Source organism: Pongo abelii, chromosome 11 (assembly GCF_028885655.2).
Source record: "Pongo abelii isolate AG06213 chromosome 11, NHGRI_mPonAbe1-v2.0_pri, whole genome shotgun sequence".
Taxonomy (NCBI): Eukaryota; Metazoa; Chordata; class Mammalia; order Primates; family Hominidae; genus Pongo; species Pongo abelii.
This window is the reverse complement of record NC_071996.2, coordinates 32,907,898-32,922,065: the sequence shown is the minus strand read 5'-3', so window position 1 is coordinate 32,922,065 and position 14,168 is coordinate 32,907,898. Positions and strand designations below refer to the sequence as shown.

Here is a 14,168-nt window from a genome sequence, read left to right as displayed (position 1 = left end):
AACTGATGTCTTGTAGGAAACCATGACTGTTTCTCCTAATACTAGACAATAGTCCATAATATTTGTTATTTATACTAAACTCTTACATTCAATTGACTAAAGTTGTATTTAGTATAATTACATTTATTTCTTTAAATTGAATTTGAATTTTCTTTTTGTGGTATTTTTTCAGACATACTATTCAGACAACACGAACTTAATAAAAATTTAGAATTTTTTTCTGCCTTCAATATGTTATAAAATATTTTAAATAGTGAAAAAGTTATTTGTTTCTTGGAGGCAAAAATCAGATTTTGCCTGCTTCTTTTGGAAACTCCTTGAAAGTTATCTCAGTTCCTTTTATGCTTATTAATCTAATATAGCTTGTAAATGTTGTCAATTATTTTTTCCAGAAGGAAAAGAAATGCACACTTTGTGGACATTTCCAAATACCTACATGTGTATTTTTATACACATTCTCTACTTACTTTTAAAAAAACTCCTCTGATTCTTTTTTCATTCTAGATTTTATATAGTTACATAATCTCAGCATATCCAGCACCTTTTTTATAGGATGTTGATTGAATGTGCATAATGAATGTTTTATATCAATATAAGAAAATTAATAATTTTCTTCTTTATTTCCCATAGCAAAACTTTATGATTTATTCTTTTACCTTTTTTTTTTTACCCTTGTATTGTATTGTTGCCTAGGAAATTCTTCCTCAGACTTTATGCTCACTGGGAACAGGTCTTATTTTAATTTGTATTCCCAGCTTCATCTTGTGTGGTATCCCAAACCTTAACACACTCCAGTACATTTTGTTAAATGGTAAATGGTATTATTTTAGGAAATTTAAATTGAATTTCTATATCTCAAGGCTTTTCAAGCCAGAGCTGGCTAAACGTTTCTTAGGTGTGTTGTAAGAGCATGTTTCTTTAAGATGGAGTTTATTCCAGGTAGCTTTTAAAGTTTTAACTCTTAAATGCTGTTTCTTTAATATCATGAGACAATATAGAAACTTCTAAAATATTTTAATTTCCTTTAGGATATTTTCAGATTATTCAATATAAATGTCTTTGAACTATTTCAAACCTTTCCATATTTGACATTACTTACAGTTGAAAATATAAACATCATCAGTAAAATAAAATAAGTAAAAGACAATTCAAACTTTTGAGCTATTTAACAGAACATGAACTGATGGAAGAGGACACCCCATTTTTTCTTTAATTTTGAGGAACTTTATTGAACTTCTTTGAGAAAACATTAAGATTCTATGTGAAGACGTATTGAAACAAGTAAATATAGGGAAGGGATAACAGAAAAGTGAATAAGTTTTTGAGTGATTGGTGTGATTGTGTTAAGAATGACACTAAGAATCAACATAAAAAATGTTAATACTCTAGGGCTAAAAACCTAAGTACATCTTTTCAAACAGAAATACAGATATTTTTAAGAACCTTCCTTGTGCTTCTTAGAAAGTAGACAGGTGGTTGGAGAAAATCTATTTTTGTTGAAAACACACCCACATTCAATCTAGATGTATAATTTCAATATCTCAATGATTTTTCCTTGTATTTTCTCTAAATGTCATGTTTTTTAGACTATTTCAATATAGATGGATTATATTTCTTTTCAGAGTACATATGGCAGATAAATACATTGACGTTTTCCAAAGGAAAGTACAAATGGAATACTATTTTTTAAAAAAACAAATTTTGGTATCCTTTACTTCCTTATGAAGAAAAGCAAATCTGCTGGTTAAGATTTTTTCTTTATTTTGCCAAATAAAATGGTGTATAACCCTTGCATTTTTCCTACTTATTATTCCCAGCATTTTTCTCCTTGCACCTAAACACATAAAAAATGAATTTGGACTTAGATAAATTATCTTTATAATGGTAAGCCTTGTCTTGTAAACCAAACTGTTCTCTGAAGGGTGATGAGTAATTTGTTGGTGGTAGATATAATGTAAATAGTTAGGTTACAGACTCAGTTAATTTGGACTATAGCACTAACGTGTCTCTAGGCAATCACAATATTTAATATGATCTGACATTGAACACAAGCATTTCAACTGATGCATCCATCCACTGGAGGGCTCATTTACAAAAGTAGCACCATATATGGATCATTTAATGTTTGCCTCTAAGTCTCTAGACCCCCTCTTTGTGATATCATAATCTAACATGCACTTTGTTCTGTGGCCAAAGCATCCAGATGACCATGTTGCAAGTTCCTAAAATGTTCCTTGTCTAAGGCTGCTGCCCAGGATCATACCTGTTCTGTTGGTCTGGCATGTGCAATTGATTGCTTTCAGATGTTGGGTGGTAGAAAGTCATCAAAAACAAAGTCAATCAGGATCACTTTCACCACCACTTAATTAACTGGCCAATTACTTTCCAAGCACCTATTAAGAGAACAAGAGATTGTTAACTGACATAAGGAATCTAAAATTGTCTAAGGCTGGGTGTAGTGGCTTATGGTTTTAATCCAAGAGCTTTGGGAGACTGACACAGGAGGATTGCTTGAGGCCAGGAGTTTGAGATCAGCCTGGGCAACATAGAAGACCTCGTCTTTATAAAAAATAATTTTAAAAAATTAACTGGGTTTGATGGCACTACGCCTGTCGTCCTAGCTACTCAGAAGGCATAGGCAGGAAGATCTCTTGAGCCCAGGAGTTTGAGGTTTCAGTGAGCTATGGTTGTGCCACGGGACTCCAGCCTGGGTGACAGAGCAAGACCCTCTCTCTAAAAACATTTTTTTAAATTAAAAACAACATAAAATTTTCTAAGATGTGATTCTTACATTAAGGAGTTAATAACTTTAAACCCAACAGGGATATGATGGATCTTTATACATGGTTTTAAGCAACACCGTCACTACCATTCACCATCATCATGATGATGATTATGATGTCATTCATTCATGATATAATGAATGATGGGAAAGAGTACAAGTATATTGAGGGATAGCATTCCAAACAGTTCACTTAGTGTAAACTTTCTTATTGTATACTTAGGTAAGAGGTTTTTTTTATGAGTTATTTTATTTTAATCCTTCCAACATTTAAAAGTAATTATCATTATTATTCCAGTTGTTCAGGTAAAAAATATTGAGGCTCAGAATAATTTAGAAGTGTGTTTGCAGTCTCCTAGCTCTCAAGTAGCAGAGTTGGATTCAAACTTACTGGTACAGTGTATTTTAGGCATTTTTCTTTCCAGAGAAAGGAAAGTCATATCTGGCTTGCATAACTAGGAGAAATTCCCAAGAGAACAGACATTTGAGCAGGATGTTGAATGACTGACAGTGTCTATAACTGGATGCATATGAAAGGGGTTGGATGGAACAGAATTAGGAATGGAATGGTGATGTGAAGGTTTAAGCATCTCAGGCAAATGTAAGGAAATGGTAATCAGAGCAGCGTGAAATACAAGATTCTTTTGCAAAAGTAGATTGTGCTGGTTGGGGAAATGGGAGCGTGGATATAGATAATCATTTTTCTAGACTCACACATTTGTGTTTTATTCTTTAGCTAGTGTAGGAAAGTTAAAGAACTTTGGAGAAAAAAGTAACGTAAGTAACACCATGCTTCAGAAATGTAATGGTAATAGAATATAAGGTGGTTGGAAAGGGGAGAATTATACTATGTTCATTAAGTCAGCAGTTCTCAAATAGGGACTTGTATATATGCCTTGAGCATTGATGAGTCATTTCAGGGGAACCACACATTCTTATGTGCATCACTTTATGAACAGAAAAATATGTCTCACTCAAATTTGTTTTACCGCTTTTTAAGTGGTGGACTTCCATAGTCAGTTGTGACTTGCAAAATATACATTTATTTGCAAACATTACTGAATTCAGGATAGCATTACTGAATTCCAAATATTACTGTGAATTTTCCCAAATAAAAGGTATTGATGTACAGTTATGTATCGGTCCAAATAACTTATTGATTTATTCATTCTTTAATGTACTTGTTCTAGAAATATTTATCTTTACAAGTGGCATTATAGTGGTTAAGTGTGATCTTTATAATCAGGTTTTATGAACTAGAACTCCAGCTCTCCTACTTACTAGTGATAAATGGATATGTTACTAATCTCTTCAAATCCCATTTTCTTATCTGCAAATTTGTGAAGATGACACTAATCTTACCTGATTATTTTGAGGATTATGTGAGATTGCAAATCTAAAATATTTCAATACCAGACACATAATAAAATATATAAGCTATTATTACTCTTTGTTAGACTATGGTAGACATTACATGGTTTTATCATAGTCACAAACTGAAAAACATAGTCAAAAGTCATTTCTCAAATAGTTTGTCATGAGTTGGAGTGACAGCATATCGAGATCATAATCAGTAAATTTCAGTTTATAATTTTTTCTTGATTCTCTTACTGAATTGAAAAGTCAGTTATAATTGCTACATTTCTATTCTTTTTCCCTTTTCTTACATTGTGAAACAATAATATGTGCTTGCTTCCCTCAGAGTTAATAAATAGGAAAGTATTTATGGTTCTTGGCCCAGATACCCATTTGCTGTTGGTTACTGCCCTTTTTATCACTGTCTCAGTTGTTGAGATGAGTATTTCCCAACCTTCAGACCACTGTAGGTTTTGATTTACAGCAGCAGCCTCTCTCGTTCTGTCACTCTACCTTCTGAGTAGCCTTGAAGTAGGGCATTATTATAGAGAATCACCAATCATTACAGCACACACATTCTGACAAAGAAACTCACCTAGAAACCTGCAGGAACGTTGCATTCCAGATAAGGGTTTATGGTCACAAGACAACTATTGACTGTCTTTATATCACTTCTCTAAAGCTGATAATTTGGGGGACCCACTGTATTGAGATATGTGGAAAATATGAATGAGAATCCTAAAGTGCAAGAGGAATAGAAGTGTCGGATAATAAGCATTATTTGAAAAAGAGGTGTGGAGCAAGTCATTTAAGAAAAAGTGGAATTGATCTCTCCTGGATTTGGTTTATCAGAATGAAAGACTAACTTAGAGCGATTTATCTGAGAAGGGAAACAACAAACAACAAAATGCCTCCTATGCATGGTTTCTTCTTGTATTTATTTAGAGTCTAGTTCTTTAAATCTGATGGGTTTATGGCACAATTCTATACCAAAATAACTATATGAATATTGGCATCAATGTTTTAATCTGTGAGTCACAGGAACTCATGTACAATTTATTAAATGTTTTCTATTCTGTTTATATTTGTTTAAAACAAAGCTGCTCTATGGCTTCTTGGGTGATTTGTGCACATGTAGTGAGCTGGATACCTTCATGTTTTGTTTCATTTATCACCAAATCAGTTAGCTATTTCTGAATAAAGAGGCTGTATTGAGAAAGGATGAAAAGCAGTTGGGAAATGGAATAGGAAGAAAAAAAATGAGTAGCTCAGTGTTTTATAAACTTTATTGCAAAGTAAAGCTGACATTCATTTCAAATCAATGTGGTCTGTGCTTTGCTTTGGTGAATTATGCTCACACATATGTAGTCAACACAGTAGAGCACAGATAATTGGAGGAATGAATAGCTTTACCACATGCATCGTGAGAGATGTACAAGTTTATTTTCCCCATCAACCATACCTTTTGCCAATATCATGCATGTTGCCCAGCAAGAGAGTGTCATTAACCACTGATATAGAAGGACTCATTTAATTTAGTTACTAAACCCTGTTCGTTTTTATGAGTGGTAAGAGAACTGTTTTAAAAAGACCTGTTTGGTTAACAAATGTGCGCTGCTCTGCAGTGAGGGACATTTTGAATGATTTTCCCATTTCTAGTCTTTCCCCCATCCAGTTAGAAAGTAGCCCATAGTGCTTCAAGAACAATTTACATTTACATCTTTATTGTAGGTTCCATTGTAGCAAGAATACACGTAAATGGACTCGCTCTATTTCCATAATTATTTTGCAGAGTATTTTGGCTATCATCCTGGTGTTTATAGTCAATGCATTTTTACACCATCTACATTTTGGACAGCAAGCATAAAACTCTGCTGGTTTATCTCACAGAGAGATCAGACTGGCCCCCAAAAGATAGCCATTTATAATATGTGCACTTTTGAATAATTAAATGAACTACTGAAGAGGAAATGGATTCTAATCAGCTTTCAAACTGTGATTGTGCCATGCACTGAATCATTCCTTTATGAATACATTTCTCTTGGAGCATGTATAATTATGAAACTTTTTTTTCTATCTCGGTAGGAACTGGGAAGTAACAGCCCACCACAGAGAAACTGGAAGGGAATTGCTATTGCTCTGCTGGTGATTTTAGTTGTATGCTCACTCATCACTATGTCAGTCATCCTCTTAACCCCAGGTAATCTGTCTTTATTCCTCTCTTATGATGGTATTGTGGATGATAATTTCACATTCAAATGCCTTAAGAGGGTAGCAATATGTGGTATCTTAGGGCACATTAGCATGGGTTGGAATTTGAAAAAAAAAAAGCATAATCAGACATTTTGCAAATGGCACAGTAATTCTGCAGTTCAAATATCATGCAGGATATTTTGGGGAAGCTGAAAATGTAAAATATGTAAGTTGAGAATGCCAAGGAGATTTTTGATCTCCATTGCCACTTACAGACTTACTATGTGTTAGTTTGATAAATGCAGAAGACATTTGACTTTTATTGTAGGTTGAAGATGAGGGAGTGGCATCTGGAAGTTTCTATATATAGATGATAACCCAACTGTATAGAAATGGAAAGAGAGGATTTGATAGAGAAAGATCAGATCGAAAGAGAGTGATCTAAGCCTCTAAATTTGGAGACCTCTTTCTTATGCCTTCTTTTCCTTTCTTTCCCTAAAGTTTTTACATTCTAAGTTTCTACCCTATCTAAAGAACCTTTGCAAATTGCCCCTGCAATGATTTTTAGACTGTGTTCTTCAGATTAAAGAGTTTAATACTAATATGGAAATTATCATTGTGCTTCTTTCTGGGGACCATTTCAATACCCAGGAGATTTATTACTCTTTAGTAGGTACTAATAAGGAAGGCAGAGATAAGGGGATCACTTTTAAACTCCCCCCGGTTGTCTTCCAGAAACATTTGGCAGTTGCTGCAACCCACCCACCCAATTGTTTTTCTCAAAGACCGAACACCCACATATGACAGTGTTAGGAAAAATAGTCATTTCTGGGATAGGATTGAATGAATCCAAAAATCAACTGATATTTTAAAATTATAGCCTGTTGTTGAATGCTATTTATTTCCACTTCAGGTTTGTCTTAGTTTTGTTATTTCATGAGCCCCTTAAACACGTTGAACTTATTTCCTGATGTACAAAATACGATTAATGATAACTGTTTTTCAGAGTCATTTAGTCAAGTAATTTTGGTGACTAATTATACAAATGGCAGTATCAATTGTTCCAGTGAGACACTTCGTGAAATATACTGTCTTTGAAAAATATTGACAATGAAATGTATAAACTGCCAAAAATGCAGTTTTTAGATGTTAGTTAACATGTGGAGAGGTTGAGAAAGAAATTAAGGGAGCTAGTAGGGAGGAAGGAGGAGAGAAAGGTAATTGGAAAGGAAGAAAGAAAAAATTCCCTGGTAAAAGTTGGCTTATCCGGCATTCTCCCCAGGAACCTTTTCTTAACTGCCTCATTTGTACATCTGCAATACAGTGTAATTGAGCCATGTGACGGCTCTAAGTTTCTTCACAATGCCAAGAATCATTGTTACAGGAAGATGAGTTTCAGCATGGTGTTTCACTTAAACATACGACATTTAACGTAATTATAAAAAAAGAATGAGTCGATATTGCTGCCTTCTATTGATGGCTATTAGCCAGATGGAGGTATTCATGTCATAATCCCTGTGTATTTCTCTTGAATTCTTTTTCTTTCATACTAATTCTAGCATCCTTGGCCCAGTGATTCACTTTCTCAGGTTTTCTTATTACTCGCTGAGGCCATAGTGATAATTTGGTGTCCTTGAGAGTCTGATACAACAAAGACCATATAGAGTTAGCCACTCACTAAATTAAACTTCTTTTGCTCAACCCTTTTCAATTTTTTCCCAGTATAAAACCACAGTGATGAACCATAATTCAGTTCATTTTGTCCTGCACTTATTCATTTATTAAAGCAAAAGCAAGCATGACATACCTGAGTCTGAGTTCTGTCTCTGTAATATAATAGTTTTGTGTAATTTGGCAAGTTATTTAACCTTGTCTGTCACTTTACTCATCTGCGTTATGGGTATAATATTTAGTTCCAACATTGCAGTGTTATTATGGAGGTAAAATGAGATAATGTAGTTCGAGAGTTTATTTAGCATAGTGCCTAGCACTGCTGCTGCTATTCCTTTGATGATTGCTATTATTCAGTACTTAACTGACAACCAGAAACCATGACAAGCAGTGTTATATAAAGAATATTTCCCAGAAAAGGTATAAAACCTCTCAGGAATATACCTCTTTTGTGACTTCAATTTCAGTTATGACAAATGGAAAGGGACAAAATATTTAACCTGAAGTTAGTCTCCTGGGGTCAAATTATTCATGCATTCATTCATCCCATAGGTAATTATGGAGTTCTTACCACATTCTAGGTGCTGTGGTAGTTGGCCCTGCACTTTCGCTATTTTTTAACTTTCACCTCCAATCCCCAGTTACACAAATACAAACATTTAGAAAATACACATATTTAGAACACCACAGCCCCCCAACTCAGACTTAATTTCATATGATATTAATCATATAAATAGAAGAGGCATTTATTTATTTATTTATTTATTTATTTATTTATTTATTTATGTTTTGCTTTAAGATGGGGTCTCGCTCTGTTGCTCAGGCTGGACTGCAGTGGTGCAATCATGGCTCACTGCAGTCTTGAACTTCCGGGCTCAAGCGATCCTCCCACCTCAGCCTCCTGAGTAGCTGGGACCACCATGCCTGGTTATTTTTTATACTTATAGAGATAGGGTCTCTCTGTGTTGTCCAGGCTGGTCTCGAACTCCTGGTCTCAAGCAATTCTCTTGCCTAGGCCTCCCAAAGTGCTGGGATTACAATCATTAGCCACCACACCCAGCCCACAATTATTATTTAGATTTACAGTTTACCAAGTGCATTTCACATACTACATGTTCAAATGTCTTTGGATTTCACTATTATTATTGGTAGGGACATTATAAAATAAAAAAGAAAATAGTTATGCTGGAGTGGAAAAGGTATTGCTATAGGAAGCAGACACCCTACTTTATACAGAGAGTGTTCTATACTTTCTGTAAACTCGATGCCATCAAGTGCCTAGAAGATTATGTAAACTGACCAAGTGGGCAAGGGTAACAACTAGTGGTTAGAAATTTGAGTTGTGACCCAGCAAAATGGCAATGTAGTCGCATGGCCTTTATGGTGGGCTCTACCCAAACATGTCAGAGTAATATATAAGGCCAGAAGACTAATAGTTTGCAGCTCAAGACTTGAGTCTTCAGCCTGGAAGCACTTTTAGAAATTATCTAGTCTTGCCTCTCTCATCAGACAGGAAAAATATCTGAGTTTGTTTAACTTTTGGGGTGAGAACAAGAATATCCATCAAGGCCATGTACACTCTTGATTTTGCATGTGTCTGTGGCTGTGTATGTCTGCAGTCAGGCTGCAGTGCTCCAACTGCACCAAGCCTTTCTCTTCTAACCCTCAGGCTTGAGTTCTCTCAGCTGTGCTAAAACAGAGCCATAAAGAAAACCTCCAGCTGGAAATTCAACATACAGCATCATCCTTCTGATCTTCCCTCTGTCCACCAATATGTTCTCAAGGCCTAGTTTTCTAAGTAAAACCAGTCAAGCAGATGGAAACTTTCAACCAAGTAGAGGAATCTATGTCAGGAGGGGAAGCTTCTGATTGTGGAATTTCAGCAAGACACTGGGCCTTTTAGGACAAGGCCTGCCTCTAGAACAACTCTTCCAATAAGAGTGGCAGTCAGGCCGGACGCGATGGCTCACGCCTATAATCCCAGCACTTTGAGAGGCTGAGGTGGGAGGATCACGAGGTCTGGAGTTCGAGAGCATCCTGGCCAACATGGTGAAACCCCATGTCTACTAAAAATACAAAAAATGAGCCGGGCATGGTGGCATGCACCTGTAGTCCCAGCTACTCAGGAGGCTGAGGCAGGAGAATTGCTTGAACCTGGGAGTCAGAGGTTGCAGTGAGCCCAGATCGCACCACTGCACTTCAGCCTGGTGACAGAGCGAGACTCCATCTCAAAAAATAAAAAAGAGTGGCAGTCATAAATTCACATACCTTTTATAATTATACAACCCTGGGCTAGTCACTTACTTCTATGGCTTCAGTGTTTCATTGAAGAAAAGGGCATCTTTGGTTTGCTAGAATGTGAGGTGATCTCTTGAAGTGTATTATAACTCTAATGTTTATTATCTAATATATTAATAACAACTACCAATGATAATAATGCCTTGTTTAGTGACAAATATAGCAACAGATGAAATATGGTGGGCTCTTTCACTAAGATTTTTCTACCATGAAAATATATTTAGTGGGTTGTTTTTAAAGATGAAAGCATACAAAAAGTTATTTAGTCAAAGAAATGTTTTAGAAACTGTTTTACTCAAAATAGCACAACAATTTGCAGGTAAGTCTAAGGAATGCAAGCCTATAACCAGAGAAACACATGTTCACTGTAATTTCGGTTTGATTGCAAATTTTATTACAGAAGTAGTTTGACACATGTGCCTTAATTTCTAAAATTATCAGACTCTTCCTTGCTTTGTGAAGAGAAGTCCTAACTATTTTTGAAGAATAGGCTATTCAAGTATTTCAAAGTATTTCTGAAAGGAACAAATTATTCATTCCACTTTTTTAATTACAGGGTGGACTTACTCAGATGCATTGATGAAGCCTACATTATTTTTTCTATTGAGTTTGTTTAAAGAAAAGGAGTTTACCCACATTTATTTTGAGAATATGTTAACTATAAGATCAATAATTATACTCTACAAATATATGAGTGTACATTCATGCTTAAAGTTGTAGAAATCAGTCTAGTAAAGGTATGCATCTACTTTGCAATCTTGTTTTTACATTTAATATGTAGAATGAGAAGGAATATACTTGGGAGAACATTTTGTGCAGAATACAATTACCAATTTTGGCCTCTTTTAAGAACAAAGGTGCATATTTTATGAGTCAGAATGCAGTTGATATAGGATAGTCATCAGGCTCTTTAATCCATCTGCCGTATTGAAATAGCCACCTGGGAACTGTGTATACTCCACAGTTCTTCAGCAACAATGTCCTGTTGCCCTTTGACTGTGTCTGTAATCAATCAATGCCAAGACAGAGTCATCACACTGATTATCTGTCATGGCTGACTAAGGGTAAAATGGGAAAGCACCAAAATGTGGTCTTCATTGTTAGCTCTAGCTCTTGTTTCTTTTGGAAACTTCCCAGTTACCATCTGTTACAATAGTGGGATTCATTCCTTTAGTACACTTTTTAGGTGTGCACAGTGGATGGTCTTTGCAGGTTTATCAGAGAATAAACAAAACCAAGCATTGATGTGGGAATCATGAGAGCTCTGCTTGATCTCAGTTAAACAAGAATTTAATAGTAATTTTTCAGTTCCGCAATAGAGATGTCTTTATTTTCACTTCTAGAAGTATCTCTAAGATTAAGAATTTTAAACTAATTTCATATGTCATGTTGGGTAATAACTTACCCAGGTCGATACTGCCACAGTGATGTTGATGGTTAGATAAGTCTTTAATATCAGATATGTGTTACATCCATGAAGCTATGCTCAATTAGTTCATTTGAGTCAAAACAGAGAATTAAGGAAGTGAAGGAAACTAGAGAAACATAGGCAGCCCTATTCAGAGAAATCAGCAAAAGAAACCCAAAACTAGAAGACAGCATTTAAGAAATTATGCCTTTGTTACATCAACTTAAATGTACAGTGCACACAATCAACTCATTTAACCCTCATAACGCACCACTTTAAAGGAAGTAGAGCAGTTTTCTACATAACACAGCTAAGGCCAACAGATTTGGATGACTTCAGCAGCTAGTTTGTGGAGAAAGTATAGTAGATAGAGTGATTAAATTGACCTTGGTATTCGACTGACTTGGATTCATCTCCTAGCCTTGCTACGTGCCCACAAATATGATGTTGAGGTAAAGAATTCTCTCTGTTCCTATTGTTAAGACTACAGATTAAAAAAAAAGATTTGACCCTTTGAAAGCGGGCTTTAAAAAGATTCATATGCCTGCACACACACACACATACACACACACACACACACACACACATATGTAAAACTCATTTCCTAGAAAGCATTTAATAAAATTAAGGACTTTATTGGACTGATGACAGCTGATCTGTTATTGTTATGCAAAAACTCAAAGTGAATTCATTCTAGTTACTATTTTGCTCTAACAAAATGACAGCTCCTGGTTATAGTTAGTTAAAATGTTATGTTGTGCTATTTTGCAAACAATATCTTGGCATCTGTAATTTATTAAGTGTCATTTAAACACCTGACCTGTGTTTTAAAATGTCAAAGCAATGATTAAACTATCCCCATTATGCATTATGAGGGGAAAATAATGTTTTACCAGATTTTTAGATTTGCACTACTTGTAAACATCGGCATCAATCAAGATGCAAATTGTTTATTTTGTTGAATGAAAGCAAGAGATGTGTTGTATTGATAGGCATAATCTAATGTGTCTCTGCTTGTTTTTTTCAAGAACAGCACAGATTGAACATGGATATCAATGTAGCATTACCCAGGCATAATCAGGCTGCAGAGAAAACAATGACAGATTCTAACAGTTTCCCTCTGGATAATATGGATTGCTGTTGCTTTTTTAAATAGATTTATCTCTGATGTTGAATAAAAAATTATTTCCTCTGGCATTAACGGAATAAAAACAGTTACTTTTTTTGTCTTTCCTTTATAGTTTCATTTCTATATTTAAGCCATATTTGATTCCCTTAGTTACTCTCATAATGTTAGAGTGTCCAGTCAGATAAATGATGAATTTGGTTTACATTATAATGTGTTTAGTTTTACAAGAGTTAGAAGAGAACCTATTAACATTTATGTATATCTTTTTCTTGCCAGATGTTGTACTAAGTGCTTTACATGTACGATTTTTTCTCACATCACTAATATTGCATAGATACTATTCATTTATTTACATTCTAGAGTATTCATTTGAGTCTTACAAGTTGAAGTAAATTGACTAATTTCACACAACTAGAAGGCAGAGATGCTGGATCACTCAGGCACTTTTAGCTTTGACATGTATCATAATCCTTGTAATATAAGTTAAGACATATTCTTGCACCCATGGAAGATAGGGGCAAAAAAATATTTTAGAAAAATAAATTTCCCCTTTATTCTTTCCCATGATTTTTGTAATTAGTAACATAATTCTATGTATTTCTAAAAGGGAAGGCATAGCAAAGAAAGAATTCAGCTGAGGATTGAGGTGTAAAAATTTGGACAAGGGGCAGAAAGGGAGGCAGTGACAGATGTGGGAAGTTGAAAATCATAAGTGTAAATTCTGTATGTATTTTTATTTCTGGTTTCATAATTTTTCAGAACTTCAAATACCCACAATAAAATATAAGTTCATGTTTTCCATCCTAAACCACATTATATAAAATTATGTGTCGTTATACAACTTTAATATTTTGTCATATATTTTATTTCTTCTTCCTAATAGAAATTTGATTTAGAAATGTGATATTCTGGCCTCTAATGTATGATTAGATAGCCTGGTCTCTGAGAAGGCAGGTTTCCATAAAAGAGAGAGTTATGGTGGGGTTTGGTGGTTCATGCCTGTAATCCCAGCACTTGGGGAAGCCAAGGCAGGAGGAAGGATCACTTGAGCCTAGGACTTCAAAACCATCCTGGGCCACATAGTGAGACCCCATCTCAACTAAAAGTTTTTGAAAACAATTAGCCAGGTTTGTTGGCACATGCTACTCAGGAGGCAGGAGGATTGCTTGAGACTGAGAAGTTGAGGCTGTAGTGAGCCATGATCATGCCACTGCACTCCAGCCTGGGCAAGAGAGCATGACTCTGTCCAAAAGAGTCTTCTATCTAGTTCCAAAACATATTCGTCATCCCAAAAGGGAACTCTACCCATTAAGCAGTTGCTCCTCATATCC

At 35.1% G+C, this 14,168-nt stretch overlaps 1 protein-coding gene across 1 annotated transcript in view; it reads left to right on the top strand.

The window, feature by feature from the left end:
• DPP10 (dipeptidyl peptidase like 10) overlaps window positions 1-14,168 on the top strand; it is a 703,534-nt gene that overhangs the window by 141,867 nt on the left and 547,499 nt on the right. The window contains exon 2 of the mRNA XM_024243704.3: window positions 6,224-6,338. Within this exon, the coding sequence (XP_024099472.1) occupies window positions 6,224-6,338 (115 nt within the window). The remainder of the gene's footprint in view (window positions 1-6,223; window positions 6,339-14,168) is intronic.